Source organism: Taudactylus pleione, unplaced genomic scaffold (assembly GCF_031769625.1).
Source record: "Taudactylus pleione unplaced genomic scaffold, aTauple2 ptg000336l, whole genome shotgun sequence".
NCBI lineage: Eukaryota > Metazoa > Chordata > Amphibia > Anura > Myobatrachidae > Taudactylus > Taudactylus pleione.
In genome coordinates this window covers 5,433,309-5,449,843 of record NW_028284737.1, presented here as the reverse complement: position 1 = coordinate 5,449,843, position 16,535 = coordinate 5,433,309, and the positions used below count along the sequence as shown (strand labels likewise).

Here is a 16,535-nt window from a genome sequence, read left to right as displayed (position 1 = left end):
GCCCTGGTTTCTGGCACTGAAGACAGTGAAGCCTGTTAATTGAGTTGCCTAAACTGTTTCATACAACAGTAAATTATCTAAATATAAGGTAGGACACTTGCCTCAGAGCAATGCTAATAGAAGTACTGGGGCCAAATTATTAAATGTTCATGATAATCTATGTGACTGACTTTACTCATGTTTTAATCAACTACTACCTAGATGTACCTGCCCAGTTCACCAAACTAAAACTCTGCTGCTGCATTGAAACCTAGAAATTATTGATTTATTAGCAAACACAATTGAGTCAATAGACTAAATCACTCACAATGCTTCAGTTATTTATCACATAGGCAGAGTTGATGGGGGTACTCCCTGGATGGGAGTTCCTACCTTTGGTAGATATGAGGGCTGCTTCACTCTGCTCACTTGAACCAAAAGTGTTGGCAGCTTTCACATAGAAGAAATAATTCTCTCCTGGCTGTAATGTAACCCTCAGTTGCTGCTCTTTGATTCCAGATACAGACCTAAAAGGAATAGTGTTACCGTTGAGAACAATAGTTGTAAGGTTTGTCGTAAGTTCACGAACGCTGACTTATTTCTTCCAAATTATATAAATGACAATTCATCACCTCCTATGGGTCTCTCACTAGGACACTACTGTCTTTTACCTGAGCCCCTCTCCCTCGGAGGAGTATTGTTTGCACCACTCCAGTGTAAAGGACTCTGTGGATTCTGGATGTGCGGTGCTCCATCGGATGACAGCAGTGTCCCAGCACACTGTACAATCCTCTGCTTTTATTACTGGGGTGGACGGAGCTGGTGAGGAACAAAGGGAAGAAAGAGGCTATGAATAAGCTTCTGTCATTCTCCAGTCACAATAAAGCCCTAGAGGGAATTATACTGTAACCAGTGCTTTTGTTTTCTCTCAAAAATGCCACCGGTACTGAGCAAAAAAGGTGCCGGAACTCAACTAAAGTTATACAATGATACTAAATTTGTAGTAGGTTCTACCCTCTGCATAATACCTCTTTCACTTCGCAAATGCCGGGTCACATCCGGGATTTGTACACGCGTCCATCCCTGGTGCGACCCAGCTGAGACCCCTTTCAGACTAACAGCAATAATACCGGGTAGGTGCCATCACCGCCATCACTGCTGAGCCAGTGCTTGAAGATGAGATAATCTCCAAGCGCGGATCTACCTATGCAGTGAGTGTGTTCCAGAGTGTGCGCAGTGCGAAGATACCCTTCATAGACTGGGTATACTTTCAACTCTGTGTCAGGCCCATTGACTGGAACAAATTTTTTTTGTACTCATCATTAGCACCTTTATCTATACAAATATACATTGTCATATCAAGCAGTGTATTTCTACACACTGACTCGCACAAAGTATACATTTTGCTTCACTAATAACAGAGGTGAGTCGATGAAAGGGTAAGGGAAGGGGGGTAAGTGTGTGAGTGTGTGGTGGGGGGGGGCTGGGGACCTAGGGGGAGCCAGAAACTGAGGGGGAGGGGACCTAGGGGTAGCCGTGGACATTTTGCTATTGGGCCCCCTTAGGTCTAATTATGCCCCTGATTAAACACATAGAGGTATAGACTGGCTAGCCCATGTTTACAGGTCAGATGATAATGAAACTTCTGAAAAGTTTAGATCCCCTTCAAATAGCAACACAGAGCTTTCTATTTACTTACAACTTTGCGGACTATTAGTATAATAGGTCAGCTCCAAGTAGCGGCAAAAATTAAATACATCTTAAATTATAGTTAAGCAGAGACTAATGGGTTGAAGATGGGGAACAGATACAGGAAATAATATGGCAAAGGGATTCAGACAACCGGACATCGCTATGTGCTATGCAATTATCACGTGCAGTTAGCCCCTAGGGAGCACCCTTGTGAGGTGCGAACAGAAATCCACGTCAAGTGCTTACTGCGGGCAGTAATTGACTAGCCCTGGGTATTTAACCCGGGAGCTAAAAGTCCACGGTAAGTCCTCTGGGCTAATTGAGTTCCCCCGTGTTTGTAGATACTGGAACAACCACCAGGCTGTTGATGATGTTGAAAAAAATGTCATGGAACTGCATGTAGCTCCTATTGAAGAGGCACATAAGAATTAAAAAAGCATTGCCTATCCCATAGCTGTATCTGAGAAGCACACAACCCCCTTGTCCACACAAAGACATTATTCTGTGAGGGAAAGTATTCTTTATCATATAGTAATTGAAACTGATAATTCAATTCCCAGCATTCAATGGCCATTCTAACCCCAAGCGACTTTTTAATACATTTAAACTGCTTCTTACCCCTCCCTCACCCAAGCCACCTGCTACTATCTGTGCACAAAATCTTGCCTCCTATTTCAAGGACAAGATTGATAATATCCGAAATGAAATGTTATTCTCTTCCTCAGCTAGTGACCTACTGAATTCCCTACCTGAACCCTCTAGCACATTCTCTTCATTTGACCCCACAAATGAAGATGAAGTATCTACACTCTTCTCATCCTCCTACTCTATTACCTCTCCTCTAGATCCTATACCCTCACAAATTAGTAAAGCTCTGTCTCCTGTGCTCATCCCAACCCTAACTAAAATCTGTAATCTCTCTCTTTCTACTGGCATCTTTCCATCACTGTTCAACCATGCAGTGACTACTCCCATTCTGAAAAAAAAAAATTCTGACCCTAACACTCTCTCAAATTACCGTCCTATCTCCCAGCTCCCATGCCCCTCCAAGCTACTGGAGAGACTTGTCTACACCCGCCTCACACACTTTCTTAACACCCACAACTTATTGGACCCACTTCAGTCTGGCTTTCGTTCCCAGCACTCCACAGAGACAGCACTGGCTAAGGTAGTAAATGATTTGGTCACTGCCAAGGCTAAAGGCCATTACTCACTCCTAATTCTTCTAGATCTCTCTGCTGCTTTTGACACTGTTGACCACTCTCTTCTCGTACAAACATTACAATCCCTAGGTCTTAAGGACACAGCTCTTTCTTGGTTCTCTTCCTACCTATCTGATCGCTCTTTTTCTGTTCGTTTTTCTGATTCTGCCTCCTCTTTTCTACCTCTATCAGTTGGAGTACCACAAGGCTCTGTCTTAGGTCCTTTGCTATTCTCAATCTATACCACCTCTCTTGGCAAACTAATCCGCTCTTTTGGATTTCAGTACCATCTGTATGCGGATGATACTCAAATCTACCTATCCTCTCCAGATTTATCACCATCTGTATTGGTCCGTGTCACTGAATGTATTTCTGCCATTTCATCTTGGATGTCATCTCGCTACCTGAAACTTAATATTTCTAAAACAGAATTAATTATATTTTCACCGGCCAATAACAGTTACCAATCTGATATCTTTATCACTGTTGATAACTCAACAATCCAACCCACCCCACAAGCTCGCTGCCTTGGTGTCATCCTTAATTCTGAACTGTCCTTTGTTCCCCACATTCAATCTGTCTCAAAATCTTGTTACATACATCTAAAAAACATATACAAAATTCGACCATATCTCACACAAGACACTGCAAAAACTCTAATCCATGCACTCATTATTTCCCGCATTGACTATTGCAATAGCCTCCTTACTGGTCTTCCCAAAAACAGGCTATTGCCAGTACAATCCATTATGAATGCAGCTGCGAGGCTTATCTTCCTTGCCAAATGTTCATCGTCTGCTGCCCCGCTCTGTCAGTCTCTCCATTGGTTGCCGGTTTTCTACCGTATTCAATACAATATACTGTTACTTACACATAAGACCATTAACCGAATTACACCAACATACATCTCTTCACTCATCTCAAAATATCTCCCAACCCGATCTCTCCGCTCAGCACAAGATCTGCGTCTCTCATCCCCGCGCATTACTTGCTCCCATTTACGGTTACAGGACTTTCTTCGGGCTGCACCCACTCTATGGAATGCCTTACCACGCACAATAAGACTTGCCTCTAGTCTTCAATCTGTCAAGCGTTCCCTGAAAACTCACCTCTTCAGACAAGCTTATCAGATTCCAGAACTGACCACATAACCTTCATAGCTTCCATGTCTTATTACATCCCCTCTCACAGTCCACACATAACCTCACATATTGTCTTTCTTTCACATACTCCTGACATTTGGCCGATATTCCTGTGTGACTGGATCATGCAGCCCACCAAGAAACTCTGCATTCTGGCCGGACCAAATTGCAATATATATAGCACCTATCCTTGTGTATCAATGCCTATTTCCCTATAGATTGTAAGCTTGCAAGCAGGGCCCTCTAACCTCTATGTCTGTCTGTTATTACCCTGTTTTGTTATATAAATGTTTCCAATTGTAAAGCGCAACGGAATATGCTGCGCTATATAAGCAACTGTTAATAAATAAATAAATAAATTCTCCATCACCTACAACCTTGCAAACAAGATCTAAAGTGTGTATTATGTGAATCTTGCTTTTTCAATGTATTTTATATGGTTCTAGATTTCAAAATTTATTTTATATGCATGTTGTTTATAAAACATATTTTATGTGGTTCTGGCTTTTTCAATGTATTTTATGCTGAAGTGGCTTTTTCAGTGTCTTTTATGTGGATCTGGCTTGTTTCAGTGTATGTTACACAAGGTGACTACTACAAATGTCATACCAAAGGCGTGCACACAAAAATGGGGCATGACCTTCTGGCAGTTAGGCCACACCCCATTATTGACTGTGTGCCTTAAACGCGCGCATGCTGTTGACTTTAACTTTTTGACTATTTGCCTCAGACTGGTTTCCCACCCCTGGGCTCAGCAGTCACAGCAGCTGACATTCTGTGGTCTTTTTATTTGAGACCACACCCCCTTAAGGTTAGACCACACCCCTTACAATGAGGTCACTCCGCCGCTAAATTAGTAACTACTGCTTCTACTGCCTAGAAACGTCCCTGCCCATGTATACACGCCTCATTCCTGATATGGTACACAGGCGCAGTGTAAAAAGTGCCATCTTTCAAGTAAAAAGCAGCCAAATCCTTTTACTTCCAACTCTGCACGAGCCCCAATAATCTCACAATCCATCAACTTCACTTTACTGTATAAGTGAGAACCTATCTGCAGCATTATATTCTGCAGCACAGAGCTACAATGTATAGGCCTTAGGACCACAAGTGTGCACAAGGTTTAATAGTAACATCATGTATTATGTTACAGATACAGTCAACTAAGGCTGGAAATCACACTCACTGGCAAAACATAAAGATCACAGGAAAGACCCTGCAGACAGATATTAACCCCGGCTTTAGTCTGTAATACATCTCAATGTGGATGCTTTATGGAATGTACATCAGTTGTCCAAGAGAGTGGACGTGTTAAGTTCTGACACCCCAACTACAGTATCTAATAAACAACAGTATCAGATGGTGCAATAAAGTGACAATGAGGGAGATTGGTGCTTATTCATTTTTTTTTTTAAATCAAAACTGGTACAGTATGCAGTGGTAATAATTATTGCAGTAATGCAGTATGCAGTGGTAATAATTATTGCAGTAGTGCAGTATGCAGTGGTAATAATTATTGCAGTAGTGCAGTATGCAGTGGTAATAATTAATAATGCAGTATGCAGTGGTAATAATTATTGCAGTAATGCAGTATGCAGTGGTAATAATTATTGCAGTAATGCAGTATGCAGTGGTAATAATTATTGCAGTATGCAGTGGTAATAATTATTGCAGTAAGTCTGATACAAATGTAAATAGTTCCCCAGCATCCACAGCAGTGCTAGCAACGAGGATGCACAGGAGCCACACTTGCTATTACAGAACAGATGTTGGCATAGTGCTAAAGGGGGTTTCAGCAGACACAAAGCTCCTATCAGGATACAACTATGCATAACACAGAAAGCTCAGGAGTGTTGGACTGTATCTCAGGGCAACAGCTGAACAACTCAGACAATAATAAGAATGGGTGATAGAAAAGGAAGCTAAAAAAAACCCACAATATAATTAGTAAAAGTTACTTCTTTTTCTTTAATAGTGCAGAAAACTAATCAGAGGCTGATAATAAACAAGTGCCCTTTATTGCCCCTGGAGTGATGTCATTTGTTGCCCCAGGTAGTCCTTTTTGCTTAGAACAGGGCAACAAGAGGAAACAGTTGCAGAAAGCCCCCTTGAATCGCTCTCTCCTCTTTTACCCATGAAAATCTTCAGCTAACTAGCTATATATTTCATGCAGAACAATCTTCTCCAGCAGGGGGAGATGTTTCAAAACTCCTAAAAGTGGAGGTTACCCATAGCAACCAATCAGATTGTATCTATAATTTATCTAGTACATTCTATAAATGATAGACAGAAACTGATTGGTTACTAGAACAACACCTTCACTTGTCCTCTTTAGAAGGTTTGATTCATCTCCCCTGCAGAGTTTATAAAATATATCTTTAGCACCTGTGGCCATGACACATGAAAAGACTCTATCTATACACGCTGCCAGCCCTGGATTAGCTAAACTGCCTCTTCATTATAGGGGAGATGTATGAAGCGTCGAAGCGGCATCAGCGCACGTTATGTGTTCGCCTGACCGTTCCGCCCGCTACAGCTTTCGCTAGCCGGCGATGCCCTATCCCCACAGCAGGGACAGCGTTGTCGACCGGGACTTAAGACACAGCGACATCAGCACTAGACTGATGTGCTGTGTACTCAGGCAGGGATCGCCGGAGGGGGGTTAACACTCCCCTGCTCCAGCCGATGAGATGTTCATACATCTCATCATTTGTGCTTCCTGCTTCACCTCGGTAAAGCGATATAGTGCCCCAATATCTGCAACGGGAAACATGGTAATCCTGACTTTACTGTTTAAAAGGTGATATTGAAGTGTTTGACATTTGTAGATGTTTAAAGCTATGTCAGATGTGCAGGGACACGTAAGAAGCCATCAGAAATTCAATCTTTGTAAATGGAGTGGCCAGTGCTTCATAACTGCCAGCATGTCTACACTGAGACACATCAAGGATATTTGGAACTGTTCATTTATTATTCTTGTTGAGAATGTGTTGGACACTTGGCCAATATAGGCCAATAAATGCACATTTGTGCGATAATAGGATCTGCAACTAATTACTCACATGGTCATTGATGAAGATAGCTATAACTATTATATTTATTAGGCACATTTCAAATGTAAATGTAGCCATGTGCTATACTGTTAGTGAACAGGCACCTGGACGTTACGCATTTCACCAGCCAGGACAGTAAACTACAGCATCCAGAACGCAATGGGCTAACTCGAGAAAATGAGGAAAATGTGGAGGAAACTAAAAAATGGCACAAAGAGAGAGAGACAAACAGAGGAGTGTCTCATAGAGAGATAGACAGAGGAGTGACACACAGCGAGAGACAGAGAGAAGTGTCTCACTGAGAGAGACAGAGGAGTGCCTCACTGACAGAGAGAGACAGACAGAGAGGAGTACCTCACTGACAGACAGACAGAGAGGAGTACCTCACTGACAGACAGACAGAGAGGAGTACCTCACTGACAGACAGACAAACAGACGAGTGTCTCACAGAGAGATAGACAGAGGAGTAACTCACTTACAGAGAGAAAAACACAGGCGTGTCTGACTGTTTAAATGTCATTACATGGGCGTGCATAAATTAGCCATTGCAATCTCCTACGCAGTGTCAGAGCTCTCTGTATGTTAGGAGAGCCGATGTATTTGAGACAGGTCAGACCTGTTGATGTGACTGATATTTACACTGGTACACGATGTCGGACACAGATGAGAAGGCAGAGGTGGGTGTCCCTATGCTCGGGTAAGTGTTGGAACTATTAGCATATTTTCGCAGTTACGGTCAGTGCGAAATCGCAGCTGCGATCATATTAGCGTCCATTTCTGAAACAGGCCCTACTATATATTCCCCAAATCCAGCTCGTAGGATATGAAAGAAAACCAAATAATTTTATTAAACACTGATCTGAAACCTAATTTGCATATTATAGTTAAGTAGGGAAAAATGATTGGATTAAATTGTAAAATATTCGCAGTAAATCTTCTCCTTAAAGCAATAATGGTTTCCTGCCCAGTAAAATCTCAGGGAAATCAGAATTCAGATTGATTCGGTCACCAAATAGCAGAGATTCAGCCATCCCTGATTGATTTTTGTGAAACCTTCAGAATTCAGTGAAATCCCAAACCCATTTCTGGTTTTAGTGAATACCTAATATTCAGCCCATTACAATGAATGCTTATTAGATATGTTAGCCAGTTGAAGAGTATTAGCGGTATCCAATTAGCCACAAATATTGTTCGGGCGGCTAATGGATCTCCCGGGGCTATCAAATTAGCCCCGAAGTCTCTGGCCCGACACCGTAACTTGCCAGGGATTTTTTTTTTTCGGGACCTGAGGTGTCCCAAAAAATGATGCCCCGAAAAGTGCAATTTTTTCACCTGCGCAAAGGTGGAAACACATTGGTTCGTAAACTTATCATGGACCCTATGTATTCTTGGTCGAATTATCCTATTTGTACTGGTGAATATAAAAATTGATGAAAAATGGGTATTGGCGAAAAATCCTGACTTTTTGCGCCAGAAAAAAATATTTTGGGTCTAATTGGATACCACTTATCAACCACAGTAGTCTACATACACATCTTCCTAAAGACCTTGCAAAACAGATGGGACTGTGGAGCTCAATCAGACTCACTTGTAAAATGCGATTGCTCGCTGGCAAAAAGGGGGCGGATATTTAAATGAAGCACTCGCACTGCATCGCGTAAGGAAGCCCACTATGTTTTAGGGAGCTATGGCAAAGTGCGCTCGCAAATGTCTGAAGACGCAGCCTTGCCACTCGCAACAAACGTCATCAGAGCTGCTCGCAGCCCTTGGGGTTGCCTTAGCCTGCCGCAAGCACAGCGATCAGCGCTGGCTGAAATACATGCAGGTGACGTGTACAATGACGCTACTTTGCTAATTATGCACGCCCCTTAAACGGCGTTTTGGCGGCCACACACGCCTGCGTTCGCACATCCACTCCCTCGTTCACAAGCACCTTCCCGTTACCACCCACAAACGGAGCTATCTGTCACTCAAAGCAGCGACCTGATAGTGGCTTACGAGCTACCAAAATGAGATCGCAACGAATGGCTTGCGCACACGCACTGGGAATTATATGCTTGCGCAGATGTTGCTGCCAGGGATGGGAGGTTTTTCCACCATAATAACTGGTGGGACGAATGAAGGGGAAGATGTCCCTTTAAAGCTGCGCTACTATGTAGGAAAATATTTTTCTAAGGTGCCCCATCCCCACACAGCATTCTGAATTTGGATGCACCCAGATTATCTAATCTGGGTGCATCCAAATTCAGAATGCAAAATTCATAATGCAGAATTCAGAATTGCAAAATTCAGAATGCAGAATTGCAAAATCAATTGCAATGGTTTCCATGGCTTTGTTACCATATTTGGCTTGTAAAAGGAGGCACAAGTTGCTTTTATATACAGTACCATCACAGTATCCAGTAATATTAAATAAAAACAAAAAATATAAATTGAAGTAAAAATAAAAAAAGTAGCATAATGTAAGTAATACACTATAATCCAAACTAAAAATGAGTTATGGAATAACATACCTTGGTTAACGCTTTTTCTTCGAGGTCCATAGGGTCCACAGGAACTACCTTGGGGTATGTAGTTTGAATGATCCAATGCACCAAACAGCTTACAGCTTTTCAGCTCCCAGCATGCAAAGTGTCCCCTCCCTATATACCCTGCCCCCAGCCACTCAGTTTGTAAACAAGCCTAACAGCAAGAGACGGAAAGTTGAGAAGGAAGTACAATGTACACAAAAAACACTCTAAAAAAACCGAAAGAGGGAATCGGTGATGCAAAAAGAAAGGAACAGATCCCAACTGAGGCCAGGTGCATCAGGGTGGGTATCCTATGGACTTCGAAGAAAAAGAGTATGCTTGTTAGCTGCGCAGCCATGCTTATGAAAGCCATATGACAAACAATGCATCAGATTTTCTGATGGAGCTGGTACGATCCACATAGATACGAAGAGCTTGAACCACATCCAGTGAAGCTTCACCTACAGAAAGGCCAGAAGACTGAAAGGCTGGGACTACAATATCCTCATTGATATGAAAACGGGATACCACCTTTGGAAGGAACCCTCCCCCCAGGGAATTACCCTGTCTAAAGGAAGACTGCCCCTTTGCCCTTCTCTGTGGGCGAAAGGACCAAATTGACGACTGCCTATATCTAGGGGTAATTATCGATGGCAATCCAGCAGATTTAGAAGTTGCCAGAGAAGCCACTATGTCATCCAGTTCAGGCCCAAACAGTACTTTGCCAACAACAGGCAAACATTCCAAAGCCTTCTTGGATCCTGTATCCACCTTCCAGGCTCTTAGCCAAAGGGTTCTCCGGGCTGCAACCGCAGTTGCTGATACCCTAGAAGCCAAGATACCCGCATCAATAACCACTTCCCCAACATACACAGCTGCCTCTCGCATATGACAGAGACAAGACAGCTGTTCTCTGGTAGCATCAGGCATGCTATCCTCCAGAGATGTTGTCCATTCTTCCATAGCTTTGGCTACCCAGGCCACACCCATAGCTGGTCTGGTTATAGCTCCAGATAATGAAAACACTGATTTCAAATAATTTTCACATTTTCTATCTGTAACCTCCTTTAGTGAGGATGCAGAAGGAATGGGTAATGTAGAGCTCCTGATCAATCCAGTAACATGAGCATCAACTGTTGGAGGAACTTCCCATTTGTTACATTTACCATGTGAAAATGGGTACCGAGAGGTTAAATTCCTTGTAGCATGGAAATGCTTATTTGGAGTACACCATGCTTCAGACATGAGAGTCGTCAGTTGCTCTGACTGAGGGAAATAATCTGTAGCCACCTTCTGGTGCCTAAAGACCGCAGTCTTAGATTTCGGCGTAGCCTCCTCTTCCTCTATACTTAGGACAGATCTAACTGCTTGCATGAGAGAAGGGACATCCACAGAGGATTGATGGTCTTCCTCCACCGAGTAAGAACCAGCACTCTGAGTATCAGAGTGCGATGAGGAGGCCGAGATAGGATCATGAGGCAACGTCTGAAGGGAACCTCTCTTATGTCCCTGCTTTACCACCACTGGACTATTTGCCTGCATTACCTGCTGTGGGGATATAGACGGCAGCATACTGTGACTAGAGTGAGAAGAATCAAACCAAAAGGGATTTATGGGGGACATATACATAGAAGGATGCAAATGCTGTGGGTACCCCATAGCGGGAGGCAGTACTGTAGCAGGAGCTCGTGATACTGCAGCTTTGTCCACTAAATTTGACAAAGCCTGAGACCACCAGGGTGGTTCTTGTGCCGGTGCAGGTGTACCTGATAGAAAAGGTGACTGTTTACAACAGACACTACACAAACCATCTTGCACAAAATCCTACTCTGACAGGCCTGCCAAACAGAATTTACATGACCTCAGCGCTGGAGGCTCATCCTTCTCCCCTTTACCTTTAGACATAGCAATGTATAACAGGTATAAGATATAAATGCAATGTGACCCTCTTCATATTTGTGAAAAGCCAATGAAAAACCCCACACATCTTTACAGAGGGATGAGGAGAAACACAGTGATAGATATATCTGACAGTTTGGAAATACAGCAGCTAGCATTAAAGTCACATACAATACATATATACATTCAAATGCTAACTGCAAATGGACTCTGAATCAACTGACCAGCCCCACCGGGGTAGTGGCAAGATATAGAGCGCTATATACCTGACCTAGGGGAGAGGTATACAGGGAGACAGGCCAAACCCCTTTCAGCGGTGCACCCAAAGCGGACTGTGAGCGTCTCACACATGAGGTGGTCAGAAATAGCAAACCAGACATGGGAATCCACACCGGTAGTTGTGTTTGGGTTGAGGGAGGAGCGGCCAGGGGAGCTCCTATATCCCCTAAACTGCGATTTTGACGGCATGGGTATGCTGGCCTCAAAGTAGCAGACGCTTACTAGTGCATCTACTACCTGTCCCCGGCGACAGACGATATGGCCCTGGCCGATATGGCCCAGGGACGGCTACTAGTAGTTATAACCGGTGCGTCTGGATACTTGCTGTGCACCAAACAAAAAAAAAAACTGAGTGCCTGTGGCTGGGAGCTGGGTATATAGAGAGGAGGCCCTTTGCATGCTGGGAGCTGGAAAGCTGTAAGCTCCAGCTACATACCACAAGGTAGTTCCTGTGGACCCTATGGACCCTGAAGAAGAAATGTATATGAATTAATAAATGAGTATCACAGACCCTGATCATATAACATTCCAGCCAGTAGCGTTAATGAGTCATCATTCCAAGATTCCATAAAAATCACAGCAACAGCCATAAAAATTCAGAAGGACAGTCACGTTAATGAAGTACAAGAGAGCAGCAGTAGGAAATTAGCTTGAAGCTCTCTGTGATCAGTAGACAGATACACAATGTGCCTGCAATATAGCCTCACTCAGCACCTCACTAGGAATAGCACAGCGGTCACATAATCTACTACACTTGTTTCCTATTTGACCCTGCACAGTCTTGTATTACTTGCCGTATTATTCACATTAATATTCTTGTACACCAAGTCTCAGAGGTCAGTAACTGTAGCTATATCAATTAATCCTGCATTTGTGCAGATCAGACAGGATGTGTTTTGTGTCATTAAATAAATGTACATAGCACCATTTAATGCACTGGCTGTCCCTGTGTGTCCTTCACATCAGCTTAGTGCAGGGGTGGGGAACCTTTTTTCTGCCGAGGGCCATTTTGATATATACACCATTATTTATGGGCCTGGTGCAGGCCACGCCCCCTCCGTGTGATGTCACAGGGGGCGGGCCCACAATCATCAGTGATTACAGCAATGCCCAAAGCATCTTCAGGATGCTCCGGGGAACTGTAACAGCAGCAGTGTGATCGTCTGAAGCATCCTAAAGATGCTACAAGTGGCACTGCTCCATAGATTCTGGCTGCAGGGTGCCATTCTAGGCACCCTGCTAGTCAGATAAGGTTAGCAGAAAAAATCTCCGAGAGCCAGACCAAATGATTTCGGGGGCCTTTTACGGCCCCCGGGCCTGAGGTTCCCCATCCCTGGCTTAATGGGTCCCACTATTAATCATTACCATGAGGTCCAGACCACCTCACAATATTGTTTTCATCTAGTTTAGGCCCATATTTTGCACCATGCTAGCTGGCTGACTAAACTAAGCAGCAGCCGTGGGCGGCACAAACACGTGGAAGTTCATCTTTCAACATGGCACATAAGGAAACATATGTTTTCATTAATCAAGAGGCCTGAGGGAGATGGAGTATGTATGTAGTTGAAGGCAGGGAAAGAAAGGGTTGATTTGTAGTAAATTTTATTTTTATTTTTTTATTCCGAAGCAAATTTAGGGAGGGAGGAGGGGAGAGCATGCGTGAACAATATGACCCATGTTTTGCCTACAAAATCAACTTGGTGGTTCAGAATTTTTTTTAAAATTAAAGGGGCATGCAGGAGATGCTGTGTGTGGCCATAAAAATTTCTGGACATTTTCGACATTCAGCAACTGCATGTCAAAGATTGAAGCAGCTGTGGCAGTTCAACTTCCAACATGGCACATCAGGAAACAAATGTTTTTATTATTCAAGAGGCCTAAGGGAGTTGGAGTATGTATGTAGTTGAGGCCAGGGAAAGGAAGGGTTGATTCGTAGTAAATGTAATTTTTTTATTCTGAAGCACATTTACTAGGGATGAGGGGAGGCCTTACAAATATTACAAAAAATATTTAAGTCATTCACATCAGTCCTTGCCACAGAAGAATACTTGGGCACTACGCCTGCTGCTGCTGGGAGAGAATCCTCATCCTAGAGGGGGCCCGGAAGACTACTAGTAGTTTAACAAACAATTGACTGTTAAACAATCCTTTGCAAGGAGGAGCAAGTATGACAGTTACCCAGTTGCACAGCGGATCACTGATGCCATAACATCTATGCTGATATTAGATGCCCGTCGAATATATCCGCCAATAATGCAGTGGGTTTTAGATAGTTAATTGAGGTCCTGTCTCCCCACTACCAAATCCCATCTAGATTCCACTTCACTATAAAAGCAATTCCCAGCCTGTACAGGGACATTAAAAAAAACTTAATTAGTGTCCTCCAACATGCCGTTGCACCCACTGTCCAATTAACCACAGATATGTGAACAAGTGGAACAGAACAAATGCAAAATTACATGACTGTAGCGGCCCACTGGGAGGGTGTATTCCCTTCAGTGGCACCAGCAGCAGCATTTAAGAAATAGCAGCTCATTCAGAGGCAGGCTATCACCGGTTTCACTAAGAGGCATACCAATGACAACCTTTTAGAAAAACTCAGGGATGTCATTGCAAAATGGCTTACCCCGATTGGACTCTCCTCAGGATTTGTGATTTCTGACAACGCCACCAATACTGTGAGACCATTACAGCTGGGTTAATTCCAACACATCCCATGTTTTGCTCACGCAATCAACTTGGTGTTGCAATTTTTCTTTGACAGGGCCATGCAGGAGATGCTCTCTGTGGCCGAAAAATTTCTGGTAATTTTTGCCATTCAGCAGGTGCATGTAAAAGATTGCAGCACCTGCAAGAAATGTTGAATTTTCCCTGCCACTAGCTGAAGCAAGAGGTAGTTACAAGGTGGAACTCCATCCTTTATATGCTTCAGTGGATGGAGGAACAGCAAAAAGCCATCCAAAGCTACACAGCGAACTATGACATAGGAAGATGAGGGGGAATGTACCTTACTCAAGCTCAGTGGAAAATACTTTCCGTGTTGTGCAAAGTGCTGAAACCTTTCAAAGTAGTCACCTGTGAAGTGACTTCAGACACTGCCAGCTTGAGTCAGGTAATTCCACTAATTAGATTGTTGGAAAAGCAGCTTGAGAAAGGAGGAGCTGAAATTAAGTGATTCCGCTAAGTATGTCGAACTTGTAGACCAAGTCTTTTATTTGCTTCCTCCAGGATCCAAGGGTTGTCAGGATCTTACAATTGGATTAATACATTTTGGCGACCATGCTGGATCCTAGGTTTAAGTCATACGTCGTGTCTTTCTTCCCAATGGACACAGATCTGAGGAGATGCAAAGAGCTGTTGGTAAGCAAATGTAGCACGTGATGCAGCGATGGCTTCTCCTTCAGTTTCTCCAGCAAGTACATCTGCCGAGAAAACACTAAACTTTCCCAAAAGACCAACTGGTAATGCAGATGAGTCAACACAACCAAGTTTTGACATCTGGTTGTGTCTAAAATAATTGCTTACAATTAATGAGATCTCTACCGTCATTCTGACACGGTCACCATGCAAAGAATGGGTGAGGACTATTTTTAAATTTTTAATGATGGCATTCAAATAGGCATGTCAGACAGTCCGTTTGACTACTGGCAGGAAAAAAAGGCAATTTGAAGGCCCGTGCACAAACTGGCTTTTCTTTGATAGAGCTGCCCACCCTCCAGTGTGTACTCAGAAAGAGTTTTCAGCACAGCCGGGAACCTTGTCCGCGATCAGTGTAGGAGGCTACTTCCTCAAAATGTGAAAAAGATAATGTCCATCAAAATGAACTACAAATTCTACAAGGAAGACCTTTACCGCCAATTACATCCAAAAATTAGAGCAGCATCTGTAATGGTAATTCCAGTGGGGACGAATTAATATTGTGATATTGATGATGTACACACTGATGAGGAATCGGATAATGATGGCGACGACATCTTGCCTCTGTAAAGCCAGTTTGTGCACATAGAGATCAGTGCCAGCAATGTCAGTTGCCCATTGGTATCTTGTTTTGTGGAGGCCCAAACAAACCAATTGCTTCATGATTGAGGATATTGTTGATGAAGGTGTTGGTGTTGAAGCTGGCAGGTGCTTGGATCTAGCAGAGAGAAGGGAGCCAGCTGATGCTAGACTGCATGTTGTTACTTTATTAGCCAAAGTTTCTGAATTTTTCAAAAACTTTTTTGATGGATGTGCTGCAGATAACATAACAAGGGAAAAGATGGAATTTAAGCGCTAGTGTGACTAATGATCCTCATGTGTTAAGATATTAATATGCAAAGCTCCCTGGTCTGCTGCTGGTCAGAATGTGAAGGGTGAGACCTCACAAAGAAACACAATAGCAATAAGGAACAGATGAACAGCGCTGACCACATAACCAATATTTAATCACATAAAATATGATATAAAATGACAACATAAAACAAAACTCTAAAAATAAACACACTGTGATAACACAGCTGATGTGAATTCTAGATAGCACCAGTGAAAATAGTTAAAAAACCATAAGATGTCCAATAAGACTCTTCCTGGAAGTACATATATCGATCTGTGTGTGCCTAATCAGGCAAATATGCTAAGTCAGCTGATGAAAAAATAACCAGGTTGGATCGATGACTGGTATTCCCACACAAAAACAGACCATATGATAATGTCAAAAAAATATACAGGCTATTTATCTATATCCAGCTAAATAGCATCATCAGTGACAACAGCCCAATTCCAAGATGAATATCTTTTATA

General features: G+C 43.0%; 1 protein-coding gene across 2 annotated transcripts in view; it reads right to left on the bottom strand.

Annotated features, from left to right (window-relative positions):
* The window catches only part of CMYA5 (cardiomyopathy associated 5), a 63,376-nt gene that overhangs the window by 8,753 nt on the left and 38,088 nt on the right, over positions 1-16,535 (bottom strand). For both annotated transcript variants that reach the window (XM_088443926.1, XM_088443927.1), the window contains exons 10-11: positions 651-798; positions 373-506 (exon numbers count right to left, since the gene is read on the bottom strand). In XM_088443926.1, coding sequence (XP_088300052.1) covers positions 373-506; positions 651-798 — 282 coding nt within the window. The remainder of the gene's footprint in view (positions 1-372; positions 507-650; positions 799-16,535) is intronic.